Here is a 13,709-nt window from a genome sequence, read left to right on the forward strand (position 1 = left end):
GTAGTTAGAGTGTTGGACTACTAACTGGAAGGTTGCAAGATCAAGTCCCCGAGCTGACAAAGTAAACATCTGTCATTCTGCCCCTGAACAAGGCAGTTAACCCACTGTTCCTAGGCTGTCATTGAAATTAAGAATCTGTTCTTAACTGACTTGCCTATTTAAATAAATACAAAATAAGAAAATACTCCTGTGAGCAAGGAATTGAACACGGAAAGGGGGATACATAGTCAGTTGTACAGCTGAATGCATTCAACTGAAAACGTTCTTCCACATTTAACCCAACCCCTCTGAATCAGAGCACATATCTATCTGATTACAGGATGTATCCTCGGGTCTGCTGAGCACACAAAGACCCTGTGCTAAAATGGCCTGTATAACACTGACATTTTTACTGTCAGCATCATTTAGCAGAGCTCTTAAAGTTCAGGAAGTCGTTTGTTTAACACAAGGACTGTTAGAACCAGTGTCACTCCAGTGTTCCTACCTGCTCTTTTCTCTCTCTGAAGACCTAGCCTGGCCTAGTTCTTCCTGCTACTGCCATAGCGTACAGAGAGATGAAACGTTAGCAGAATGATTATTGGTACACAACATGAACAATTGTTATTGAATGACTGCATTTGTAATTACTAGTATTGTTGTGAAATTACACTTTGTCCTGTTCTATTGTCATCAGGAATCAGCTGGTGATCTGATGGTCAGGAATATTCAGCTAAAGCATTCTGGGAAGTATGTGTGCATGGTTCACACCGTGGTGGACAGTGTCTCAGCAGCAGCCGACCTCATTGTCAGAGGTACGCACGCACTTCCTCACTGTGATGCTACTTTGTATTTCTGACACGCTGTAGCAATCATCTAAAGAGGAATTAGAAAACCTCAGACATTATCACACTCTATTCATTCTCTTTACTTCAGCCAACTATTCTCAGTGACATGCATTCAGTGTTAAATAATGACTACAGGATCATCTCTAAATCAATACATTAATTTTCCACTTCTCCTTCCCTTTTGAATCATTTTGTATTTCCCCTCATCAATTGAAGGATCTTTAGCTCCGCTGGGTGAAATATTAAAAGTCTTTCTCTTTTGACTGCCTTGCATGAAACTGGTTTAATCCTGCCATTTTTTGGCTGACACAATAGAGCTCTTTGACAGTGGTTGTCTCCCTGTTCTGTCAGGACCACCAGGTGCCCCAGAGGGCCTCATGGTGGGGGAGATCACTGATTCCAGTGCCCAGCTCTCCTGGGGGTCTGGGCCAGACAACCACAGCCCTGTCACCACATACAGCATCCAGGCCAGGACCCCCTTCTCCATCGGCTGGCAGGCCGTCAGTACAGGTAGCTACAACACCAGCCCATCCATTTGCTTAGACACTACAGCGTTTATGGAAGTGTTCTCTACAGGACATTATATTCAGAGAATGTTTCTGTCATAGAGATATATCATTTGGTGGTTTCTGTACTATGATAATTTTGTGAGAAGAGTCCGCTTCAGGGATGATGTGAACAGGAGTATTGCTTTCTTTTTACTCAATTGTTATCTAAGGGGCCTTCTGGGATAAGTTATATTGATTGAATTGTATCACAGACAGTCTTTGATAACATGGATGCTTTCTGAAATGTGATTTGTTGATGGATGAGAATCAATATGTATTTAAATTCTAAATTCTTTAATCCTAGTTCCTGATTCTGTGCCTGGACAGATGTTTCATGCAACGGTGATAGATTTAAACCCCTGGGTGGATTATGAATTCAGGGTGGTGGCTATCAACAATGTGGGTATTGGAGAGCCCAGCATGCAATCCAAGCAAATTCGAACGAAAGCAGCAGGTACTTTTTAATTCCTTTCTGTCCTCTCGTGGTGAATCTAACTGTCTGATTAGTGTAACTTGTATTGAGTGTTCTGTTCTTCCCCTGATAGATTTCACCATGTAGATCCCACAGTCACTTTTATCGTGACTTTCTCGTCGCTAATTATGTGTAATGAAGACAGAATCAGCTTTGTTCCAATCGACAGACACCGAGACAGGTGTTAATGATTTACCTAATAGGCAAAGAAAGTGAGAATTTGTTCATGTGTTTAGATGACACGGCTGACACAGCCATGTGGATATTGACACTTTTGATACTTTTGCTCATTAGATTAGAACCAACCGAGCAGGATGCATCATACCTTTTAAGCATTTAGATGCTGTGAAATACCCACGCATGCCATCAGGCAATGACTTAAAAGTGTCTATTTTGAGCTGGTGATCAGAGTGCGTCCGACTGGCTCACTGAACCACAAGGGAGGAGAATACATGGATGTGACACACTGTATTAACAACAGCTGTGTGTGTGTGTGTGTGTGTGTGTGTGTGTGTGTGTGTGTGTGTGTGTGTGTGTGTGTGTGCGTGCGTGCGTGCGTGCGTGTGTGTGTGTGCGTGCGTGCGTGCGTGCGTGCGTGCGTGCGTGTGTGTGTGTGTGTGTGTGTGTGTGTGTGTGTGTGTGTGTGTAACCTTTATAGGCAAGTATGCACAGGCGCTTGTGTCACTATCAACCTAAATGTAATTGGATTTTTTTTAAACAAGCCTTTGCTTTGTGAATTTAGGAAACCGTATTGTGATTAGGGGCACTATGATAGTGATATCAAGGCTTCTGTATGGTTTTGGAGTAGTAAGGATTTAAATATGCCTTTACTCCCCCCTCTGAAGGAATACACACCCTTATATTAGACACTGTTGTTGTTTCTGTCCATCCAGTTCCTGAAGTAGCACCGGGTAATGTGAGTGGAGGAGGAGGTAGCCGAGGAGAACTGGTTATCCAATGGGAGGTAAGCTTGCTGATCAGATTTATTAGAATATGTCTTCATTCTGACGGCTGTTTTCAAGTCACTCTTCTGACATGAATGGGGTTTGACAGAATTCTCTACGGCAATGTGACTTCAATTAAATGGGTTTTAATTAAAACAAGAGCTGTCTTGCCTAGATATTTGCCTCCTCCAAACGGCTCCCCTGGTGTGTAAATCAAAATGCAAGATGCAGCGATGGTGGAAATTGTATGTGCATAAATCTAGGATGATGTCTCAGAATGGGTGTTTCTATGGATAACTTAAAGTGATTTGGCTTATCATGCAGAATGGTTTAGGAAGTGTGTATAGCTTTGGATATAAAGGAAAGGAAGCACCTTTGCATTAACTCTACAAGTGTCTGGTATATATTGGAGAAATTGCATCATTTGATGTTTTGTTGATGGCGGTGGGAAAACAGTGTCTCAGGCGCCGCTCCAGAATCTTCCATAAATTGTTCAATTGGGTAAAGAGATGGTGACTGAGACACACACACACACTCTTCACTGAGATCTCTTCTTCGAGCCATGGTAGCCAAAATAAAGGGCAACTGGGCATGACACTAAGCATGATGGGATGTTTTAATTGCTTAATTAACTCAGGAGCCACACCTGTGTGGAAGCACCTTTCAATATACTTTGTGTGCCTCATTAACTCAGGTGTTTCCTTTATTTTGCATGTATTAACTTGTTGATGTTATGGAATTTGATTATTCAGAATTTGACTTTTCCCGTTCATATAGTCATTTGATATTCAGTTCACAACCAATGGGGAAAAAATCTACAATTTATGCTGTCAAAATGTCTTTGTCTCATAGCCGATACCAGAGGAACTACAGAATGGAGAGGAATTTGGATATATTGTGGCTTTTCGTTCTCTTGGTACAACCACGTGGAAACAGACTGTGCTGCCTTCACCTGATGCATCAACATACACCTTCAGGAACGACAGCATCCCTCCCCTCTCCCAATTTGAGGTGAAAGTTGGAGTCTACAACAACGAAGGAGAAGGCCCATCTAGCCATGTGGTTATAGTGTATTCTGCAGAGGAAGGTTAGTTCCTTTGACAAGTTGTTGATGAAAGGGAAAGTTTGGGTTAGTTTGACTTGAATGTTTACCATTTTTTGATAATATTCTTGGTGTCATCTTTTCATGTTTAGAGCCCTCTATAGCTCCGTCCAGAGTGTTGGCCCGGACGCTATCAGCCTCTGAAATCGAGGTGTACTGGGAACCCATCCCCCAGACAGCCAGCAGTGGGAAGATCATTGGATATGAGGTATGACTCAGTGGTTGCATTAAGAACAAGTTTATCTTTAATTATATGTAAAACATGTATCTTTCATCAAAGTTTATGATGAGGATTTTTGTTATTTGATGTGGCTCTCTGCAATTTCTCTGGATGTTTTGGAGGCATTTCTGAACATGGCGCCAATGTAAACTGAGGTTTTTGGATATAAATATGAACTTGATCGAACAAAATATACATGTATTGTGTAAAATTGAGTCCTAGGAGTGTCATCTGATGAAGATCGTCAAAGGTTAGTGATTAATTTGATCTATATTTCTGCTTTTTGTGACACCTCTCTTTGGTTGGAAAGTGGCTGAATGCTTTCTGTGACGAGTTGCTGACCTAACATAATGATATGTTCTGATTTTGCCGAAAAGCCTTTTTGAAATCGGACACTGTGGTTGGATTTAACGAGAAGTGTATCTTTAAAATTGTATAAAATACTTGTATGATTGAGAAATTTTAATTATGAGATTTCTGTTGTTTTGAATTTGTCGCCCTGCACTTTCACTGGCTGTTGGCAAGGTGGGACGCTAGCGTCCCGAACGATCCCAGAGAGATTTTAATTTGACCTTGATTGTTCACTCACAGCCCATGTTCATCAGGTCCAGAATGAAATCAGCAAACAACAGTGCTGGAAGTGTTTCTAATGCTGCCAGGAGGTCTGGGATAACCTTCATGTCTTTGATTCCAGGTGCTTTGTTGGGAGGAGGGGGTGCGGGAGAGTGATGCTGAGATGGTGAAGGTCACGGATACTGTGGCCCTTCTCTCTGGACTCATGGGAAGTACGTTGTATCTGATCTCAGTCAGGGCCCAGAACAGTGCTGGAGCAGGGCCTTCTAGCCCTGCAGTCAATGTAACCACCAAGAAACCACGTGAGTTTTTTTCTGAGATGGGACAGCTGTTACATGCAATTTGAGCATTTCTCTCTTTACAAGTCCGCTTTCACGTTCATGAAGCCTGCATGTCCCGCAGAGGTTTACATCAATGGAATTGTGGTAATTTGCAGCAGGATATAATACGACTTCAATGACTTTAGAGCCTCTGTGAATCCTCTACATCAACAGCACTGCTGAGACGAAACACAGTCATCTGTGTATGGTCTTGACTGTGTGTTGACTGCAGACTAACGGATGGAATTTGATTATCATATACCTACAACATGAATTAGCAGGGACCTCTTTTCGAAAATTACAAAAATCTGTGACAAGATGCTGTTTGTCTTGACATCTCATGGAGAGGAAGCATGTTTATGAGCTTATCAGAGTTAGAGGCAATCATTCAGCCACTAACCTTGTACCCTTCTAGTTGAGATTTCCTTCATACAGCAGCGATAAGGGGATGGTTAAAGTGAGAAAGTAATTTAGGAGTTATTTCAGCTATTGACGGAATGTTACGTGACTAACTCGAGTTGCTATATGATTGCATATCTTTCAGCACCAAGTCAACCTCCAGGGAATATTGAGTGGAACTTGACCAACTCCAAGATCTTTTTAAAGTGGGAGCATGTCAAGGCAATGGGAAATGAGTCTGAGGTGACAGGATACAAGGTGAGTGTTGTCAGTGAAATAGCAGAATCTTTGAAAACTAGGAAACAAATGCAGTTTCTTGATAACCTCAGCAGCTATGTTCTCTAAAAATTACTCCCTGGTCGCAGTGGAAATATAAACCTCAGCACTTTCAGTATCACATATGGATTGTCCCTGTCTGGCCGTACAAAATTTAAAAAGTCTGTTCCCAGTGACATGACGCAAAACAAACCTGTTTCTCTGTTTCTCCGTGATACATTCAGTGAATCAAATCAAATTAAATTTATTTATATAGCCCTTCGTACATCAGCTGATATCTCAAAGTGCTGTACAGAAACCCAGCCTAAAACCCCAAACAGCAAGCAATGCAGGTGTAGAAGCACGGTGGCTAGGAAAAACTCCCTAGAAAGGCCAAAACCTAGGAAGAAACCTAGAGAGGAACCAGGCTATGTGGGGTGGCCAGTCCTGTTCTGGGTGTGCCGGGTGGAGATTATAACAGAACATGGCCAAGATGTTCAAATGTTCATAAATGACCAGCATGGTCAAATAATAATAAGGCAGAACAGTTGAAACTGGAGCAGCAGCACAGTCAGGTGGACTGGGTACAGCAAGGAGTCATCATGTCAGGTAGTCCTGGGGCACGGTCCTAGGGCTCAGGTCCTCCGAGAGAGAGAAAGAAAGAGAATTAGAGAGAGCATATGTGGGGTGGCCAGTCCTCTTCTGGCTGTGCCGGGTGGAGATTATAACAGAACATGGCCAAGATGTTCAAATGTTCATAAATGACCAGCATGGTCGAATAATAGTAAGGCAGAACAGTTGAAACTGGAGCAGCAGCACAGTCAGGTGGACTGGGGACAGCAAGGAGTCATCATGTCAGGTAGTCCTGGGGCATGGTCCTAGGGCTCAGGTCCTCCGAGAGAGAGAAAGAAAGAAGGAGAGAATTAGAGAACGCACACTTAGATTCACACAGGACACTGAATAGGACAGGAGAAGTACTCCAGATATAACAAACTGACCCTAGCCCCCCGACACAAACTACTGCAGCATAAATACTGGAGGCTGAGACAGGAGGGGTCAGGAGACACTGTGAAGATTCCTGCCTCTCGATCTCCCTCATTTCCGCAGTAGTGAAAAGACCTGATGTGTTTGAACCTGTGTAACAGGAAGCGTTTCATGTCATCCTTGGTATCTGAACTCTTGGAGCATTCAGCAGAGGCTTATGACTCAGAAAACGTTCTGCTTTCATTTAATGTATACATTTTCTTATTGACTGATCGGATGTCGCTCAGAGATTTGAGAGAGCAGGTGAGGAAGCTGCTAGGAGCCTGTGAAGCTCCACATTCAGACATCAGCCTTTGCTGAGCGCCACATGAGGGTCATACCAGCCTCCACGGAGCGCCACAGTGAGACACCAGCCTCCACGGAGCACCACAGTGAGACACCAGCCTCCACGGGGCGCCACTGGGCGACGCCAGCCTCCACGGAGCGCCACAGTGAGACACCAGCCTCCATGGAGAACCACAGGGGGACACCAGCCTCCACGGAGCACCACAGTGAGACACCAGCCTCCACGGAGCGCCACAGGGGGACACCAGCCTCCACGGAGCACCACAGTGAGACACCAGCCTCCACGGAGCGCCACTGGGCGACGCCAGCCTCCACGGACCACCACAGTGAGATACCAGCGTCCACGGAGCACCATAGTGAGACACCAGCCTCCACGGAGCACCACAGGGGGACACCAGCCACCACGGAGCACCACAGTGAGACACCAACCTCCACGGAGCACCACAGGGGGACACCAGCCTCCACGGAGCACCACAGGGGGACACCAGCCTCCACGGAGCACCATAGTGAGACACCAGCCTCCACGGAGCACCACAGGGGGACACCAGCCTCCACGGAGCACCACAGTGAGACACCAGCCTCCACGGAGCACCACAGGGGGACATCAGCCTCCACGGAGCACCACAGGGGGACACCAGCCTCCACGGAGCACCATAGTGAGACACCAGCCTCCACGGAGCACCACAGGGGGACACCAGCCTCCACGGAGCACCACAGTGAGACACCAGCCTCCACGGAGCACCACAGGGGGACACCAGCCTCCACGGAGCGCCAGAGGGCGACGCCAGCCTCCACGGAGCACCACAGGGGGACACCAGCCTCCACGGAGCACCACAGTGAGACACCAGCCTCCACGGAGCACCACAGGGGGCCACACTAACACCTCACACTATACAGTAATTTGCAATTCATGGCATCCTCTGGAAAGAGCTTGCATTAAAAATACAATACATTTCTTAAAACTATTTGACTGAGAGTTTGACTTTCTCTGAGAAGCACTTTTTCTTTCTTCAAAGAAACAGTACAGAGGCATTATCCATAAATCAGTAATTTCTCTTTAAGGTCAAATCACTTGTGTCGCTTAAATCAGTATTAATCAGATACTCGCCATGATATTCCCTTACCCGTCTCAAGGTTTTTGAATTTATTATGGATCCCCATTAGTTCCTGGCAAGGCAGAAGCAACTCTTCCTGGGGTCCAGCAAAATAAGGCAGTTTATACATGTTTTTTAAACATTACAATACATTCACAGATTTCACAACACACTGTCTTCCCTCAGGCCACTACTCCACCACTACTACATATCTACAGTACTAAATCCATGTGTATGTGTGTGTATAGTGCGTATGTTATCGTGTGTGTGTGTATGCATGTGTCTGTGCCTATGTTTGTTTTGCTTCAGATTCCCCGCTGTTTCATAAGGTGTTTTTTTTCTGTTTTTTAAATAGAATTTTACTGCTTGCATCAGTTACTTGATGTGGAATAGAGTTCTATGCAGTCATGGCTCTATGTAATAGTTTGTTCTGGACTTGGACTGTGAAGCGACCTCTTGTGGCATGTCTTGTGGGGTGTGCAGGTTGTGTACCGTCAGAACTGGCTTGGAAAGAGCAGCGTGGTGGAGACCAACAGGACCAGCGTGGAGCTGCAAGTCCCCTCTGGCGAGGACTACCTCATTGAGATCAAAGTCTTGAGTGGTGGAGGTGATGGCAACACCAGTGGCCCCATCAGGATACCAAAGATGTCCAGTAAGAGATGTTTTTGTCTTTCACCATTCACAGGATGAACTTTTGGGTTTCCAAAGTGCCTTAAACACATGTCTGTCTCATAAGTATGTGTCACCCAGGTATGCTTGTTAATGTGTCTTTGTCTTTTTCAGGTCTTAACTCAAAGGGCCATTTCAGCTCAGCTCCAATGAACATTTGTGTAGTTATGTTTTTTATACTTTCAGGGTTAACTTTGTAACTTAAAATGCCTTTTATGAACTCTAACTTTGAGAATCATCTACTCAGCAAAGTATGTGGCAGATTATAACAAACTGTTATTTTATGTGTAGCATTCACTTCTCAAGAATGTGAAATCAACAGCTTACTATTTAAGAGTATTCAATGCAGCTGCATTGCCTTATATTTGTATGCAGTTTTGTATTAATTTGTCAACCAAGCTTCTGAGTGTTTTATTTCACTAGATATTATGCAGAAAGGTCAGGCTTTACATATGAGAAGATTGTTCTAATGTTTGACAATCTACATGAGCCTTGCCTATTTGTGTCTCATCCCTGTGTTCTATGTACCCTGTTTATTTGTTATTGTACAGTAAACGTTCTGTTAGGATGACTCAGCTATTGAAATGACCATGGTTCATTCAGAGGTTGTCCTTTCATTTCTTCATGAAGCACAGTTACTGTATATGGTTTGTCTGGCTGCTGTCAATATTCAGCAAATTCGGTGAAAAAAAAATCTAAGTTCTGTGGTATTTGGACATTCCTGAGGTTTTACATATTCTATCATCAACATTTAAAAGCATCATCATGGTCAATATGACCATCACAGACATATTGGATCAATATACAGAACTTGTTGATAGCAGGGGAAGATTGTATAACATGTTCCATTCATTTAACTCTTTCTCCATTTTCAATTGTTTGGTAATCAAGATACTTCAAGTTGTGTGCTTGATAGCTTATTTTTTATTTATTTACCATAAATGTGATATAGATGTTGCATAAGCCTTTTAATACTATTGTATTAACAAACTAAATGTATCTCTGTGAGATGTTATTGAGACTGAATAAAATCTTTCACATTGAAATGTCTATTTTTAAATGTGTTTTCATTTTAGATGTCTGTACCATTTTGAAAGTGCCAGGGAGAATGACATCATTTACAGGAGTCAGTGAGACATCCCTCTGCATTAATGGTTACCAATAAGTTACCATGAACAGGTAGCTACACAACATTGACAGCATGGCTCCTGTGCTTCCCCTCACCCAGGTTTTTATTTTTGAACATGATCAACATCTAACTGAATACTTTGGTCCTTGGCTAGCTTAAAATGAACAAATCCAACTCCTACAGTATAGTGTCAGTCCATGCATGCAATTTGGATTGTTTCAATCAGAATTGAATTACCTGAATTGGATTCTATGCCCTGCAACTGGCAGAGGACACTGACCCGACTAATGAAAATTGGCAGTTATACCCACAAACATTGTCCAGTGCTTTACAGAGTCTTAACAAGTCATGATTATATACATGTATAGTGTATTTTACGGTAAGGGTTAATTGTGCTATGTCTATGGAGAATATAACAACCTTTATAACAAGAGAAAATAATGTCTCCCTTCATGCCATCCCAGGGTGGTATTTGTAAGCAGCTCAATACTGCTGAATGTATGGGTAGTGTGTGGATGTACCTTCCCCACATGAAACCAATCAATATGTGTATCGTAGGCTTCAGATCTATATGGTTGCCTGGAGACGATCTCAAAGCCTTTTGCATACTGATTGTTAATTATCAATAGCTCATGAATACAGAAATGACAGATTATTTTCCAGATAGTTTTAGATTACTTGTGAGAAAGGAAAATCAAGCTTTGAAATGCTCATGTATGAACTCTATTGAACACTACTACTATGATATGATTGAAGTAGGTTGACTTTGTCATGAATCTTGCTCTGGAGGCAGAACTGAGCGATTTCTGCCAGATGCAAAGTCAATATTGCCTATGTTGTAAAAAATCATAAAAACAAAAATGTGCTTTTTGATTTTAAATGAAGGTTAGGGTTAGCAATGTGGTTAGGGTTAGGTTTAAAATCTTATTTTATAACTTTGTAACTGTGCCAACTAGTGACCACTCTGCAGAGCTGCCTCCAGAACAACATTCATGACGAAAAACACTAACCTGCATGATTGAAGGCTCTCCACATTTTTTTCAGAGAGAACAAAGATTGTCTACGAAAACAAATGGATTTGCAGCAGGCAATTAGAATGGCAAATACACAGGTAATAGGAATAGCGGGTGTCAAAGAGAATCCACAGTTCCATTTTGAATCCAGCTAAATATTGTTTCATTTGTTGTTTCATTCTGCCAAATCAATGCATCATGTTGTATACATGATATTGGAATGCTGATATCTGATATTGTTATATTTCCTACTCACTATGTTACACGTCAACATTAACAGCGACAAATTGACCTGCTCACACACAGGATATTCTTCATAGTGTGCTAGGTAACGTTTTAGATATATATAATTTGCTGACCTAAATATATTATATTTTTACAAAGCACTGTGTATCATATGACAGACGACATTTCCAAGAAGAGGCGTGACATGAAGACTGTGTGACGTCTATGCCATAGCAGAGTACTGTAAGTGTATTCCAGCCAGCCACACACAGGAATAATCTTGTCATGTTGGCTGACAGGTAAGTGTCTGGACATGGACATTAATCTCCTGATACCTGCTCTAACTCTTGAGGAGAACCCAGGGATTTCATAGCCGACACCAGGCTGTCTGAAAACAGAAGCAGGTGTATTGTAGGAATGAAAGTAGATCCAGGGTACTAACCTGGTTAAATAAAGGTGCAATGTCCTATATGTCACTTTATGTTGCACAAGGTGTCTCAAATAAAGCACGGAGAACTAAGGTCTCTTTTAACAGATTATTTTTCATTACACCATCAAAATATCGATCATGAACAGTGATTTAATATTACAGATGCCATATTGTGATAATTCATTATTCGTAGCCTGAGAGTGACATACACATTTTTGAAGGTACAGACAGCATCGTATTTCTCACAGTAACATTAACTGTGAAGAGATATGATCTAGACCTCCAGGTGGAGTTATATTCCTCACTCTGACAGAGTTGAAGTATATCAGTGTCATCTTTACTGTCATATTTGAGAGAATAAGTCTGATGTAAGTGGATTGAGGGGAGAGATGAATGATATACAGGTAACAGTGAATGGGGAAAGTAGACATTTTCAATATACCAATAATTCCCATCAATCAATCACACACATATTTATCACCCCATTACTTATGTTAATACATCAAAAAACTATCTAGATGAATAATATATAGTTTTATAAGGAACTGCATGTTGTCAGATTATATAACAATTATGATCTGTGACATTTGTGATTTCTGCACCATTTTCTACTGGCCTTCTCAGCCCAGTCATGATCCCCCCCACCATCCACTGTCAGTCTTAAATCATACACACAGCAGTCTTATTCTTGACAATACTTAAATATATGTTAGATAGAGATCAGTTCATTCAAGTAGGGACAGAATAGATAGCCCCTCCTAAGGCCATGTAATGGATCTTATGCAGCAGAGCCAGAGAACATTTGGCCCAGATTTCCCACAGAGGTGGTGAAAGGTCACTGCATACACACAAAGGAGGGTCAAGGTTTAAAGGAACTCCCTGGAATTGCAATAATGTCGGTGATAGAATGAGTTTGTCGAGGTTCAAATAAAAAATGTGGATGTTGAAAAATACATTTTGAATTGTCGAGGTGTGTTGAATATCGAAATCAGTGATTAAAGGCCCAGTACAGTAAAGAAAATGTGATTTCCTGTATTTTATAGATACACTGAGTGTACAAAACATTAGGAACACCTTCCTAATATTGAGTTGCACCCTGTTCTGCCCTCAGAACAGCCTCAATTCGTCTGGGCAAAAACTACAAGGTGCCGAAAGCATTCCACAGGTATGGTGACCCATGTTTAATTGTTAGTTGAGAATGATCTGTTAATTGAATGATTAGAATATTTCACCCTGAAACATATAATTGTATGGAATTGATTTAGAATGTATAAAACCAATGCTTCCCATAGTTGTGTCTAGTTGGCTGGATGTCCTTTGGGTGGTGGACCACTCTTGATACACACGGGAAACTGTTGAGCGGGAAAAACCCAGCAGCTTTGCAGTTTTTGACACACTCAAACTGGTGCACTCTAACCAATGCGCCTGGGACCTACTACCATACCCCATTCAAAGGCACTTAAATATTTTGTCTTGCCCATTCACCCTCTGAATGGCACACATACACAATCCATATCTCGATTGTCTCAAGGCTTACAAATTATTCTTCAACCTGTCTCCTCCCCTTCATCTGCACTGATTGAAGTTGATTTAACAAGTGACATCAATAAGGAGGGATCATAGCTTTCACCTGGATTCACCTGGTTAGGCTATGTCATGGAAAGAGCAGGTCTTCCTAATGTTTTGAACACTGAGTGTATATTTCCATACTATGATGTTGGAATAATACTGTGAAATTATGGAAATTATGATAATGCCCTTTTAGTGTAAGAGCTGCCTGAAATTTCAGCCTGTTTTGGTGAGATGGAGTTTTGGCATTTTAATAAAAAAAACAATCACAGTAAGGTATATAATTGTTACCCAGAAATGATTTGATATTGAGATAAAAACGGCAACATTGGACCATTAATAAAGAAATTAATCTATTTTAGAATTATGTAAATAAACAAGACTTGACCTCAAGTTGAAACGTAATATCTGCAAGTATTTTTTTCAGGCTCAAAAAGATGCTGGGCCCAGAGTTTTAAGATCCAGGTTAAAGCACTCAATCTGCAAAGTAGCACATTGAGCTACTTGGCCTGCAAATTCACATGAATAGTCAAGGTGCCGTACTGATAAAGCTGGTCTCAGGACTGGGAGCTATGACAGAGTCATAATCTTCAT

At 42.0% G+C, this 13,709-nt stretch overlaps 1 protein-coding gene across 1 annotated transcript in view; it reads left to right on the forward strand.

Moving 5' to 3' along the window:
* Nucleotides 1–9,763, forward strand: part of LOC124003565 (contactin-4-like) — a 45,576-nt gene extending 35,813 nt beyond the window's left edge. The window contains exons 13-22 of the mRNA XM_046311922.1: nt 674–791; nt 1,176–1,334; nt 1,677–1,826; nt 2,738–2,808; nt 3,641–3,875; nt 3,983–4,098; nt 4,805–4,985; nt 5,548–5,660; nt 8,564–8,732; nt 8,864–9,763. Coding sequence (XP_046167878.1) covers nt 674–791; nt 1,176–1,334; nt 1,677–1,826; nt 2,738–2,808; nt 3,641–3,875; nt 3,983–4,098; nt 4,805–4,985; nt 5,548–5,660; nt 8,564–8,732; nt 8,864–8,949 — 1,398 coding nt within the window. The 3' untranslated portion in view covers nt 8,950–9,763. The remainder of the gene's footprint in view (nt 1–673; nt 792–1,175; nt 1,335–1,676; nt 1,827–2,737; nt 2,809–3,640; nt 3,876–3,982; nt 4,099–4,804; nt 4,986–5,547; nt 5,661–8,563; nt 8,733–8,863) is intronic.
* Nucleotides 9,764–13,709: the final 3,946 nt, after the last annotated feature.

The sequence above is a fragment of the Oncorhynchus gorbuscha genome, linkage group LG18 (genome assembly GCF_021184085.1).
Source record: "Oncorhynchus gorbuscha isolate QuinsamMale2020 ecotype Even-year linkage group LG18, OgorEven_v1.0, whole genome shotgun sequence".
Lineage (NCBI taxonomy): Eukaryota > Metazoa > Chordata > Actinopteri > Salmoniformes > Salmonidae > Oncorhynchus > Oncorhynchus gorbuscha.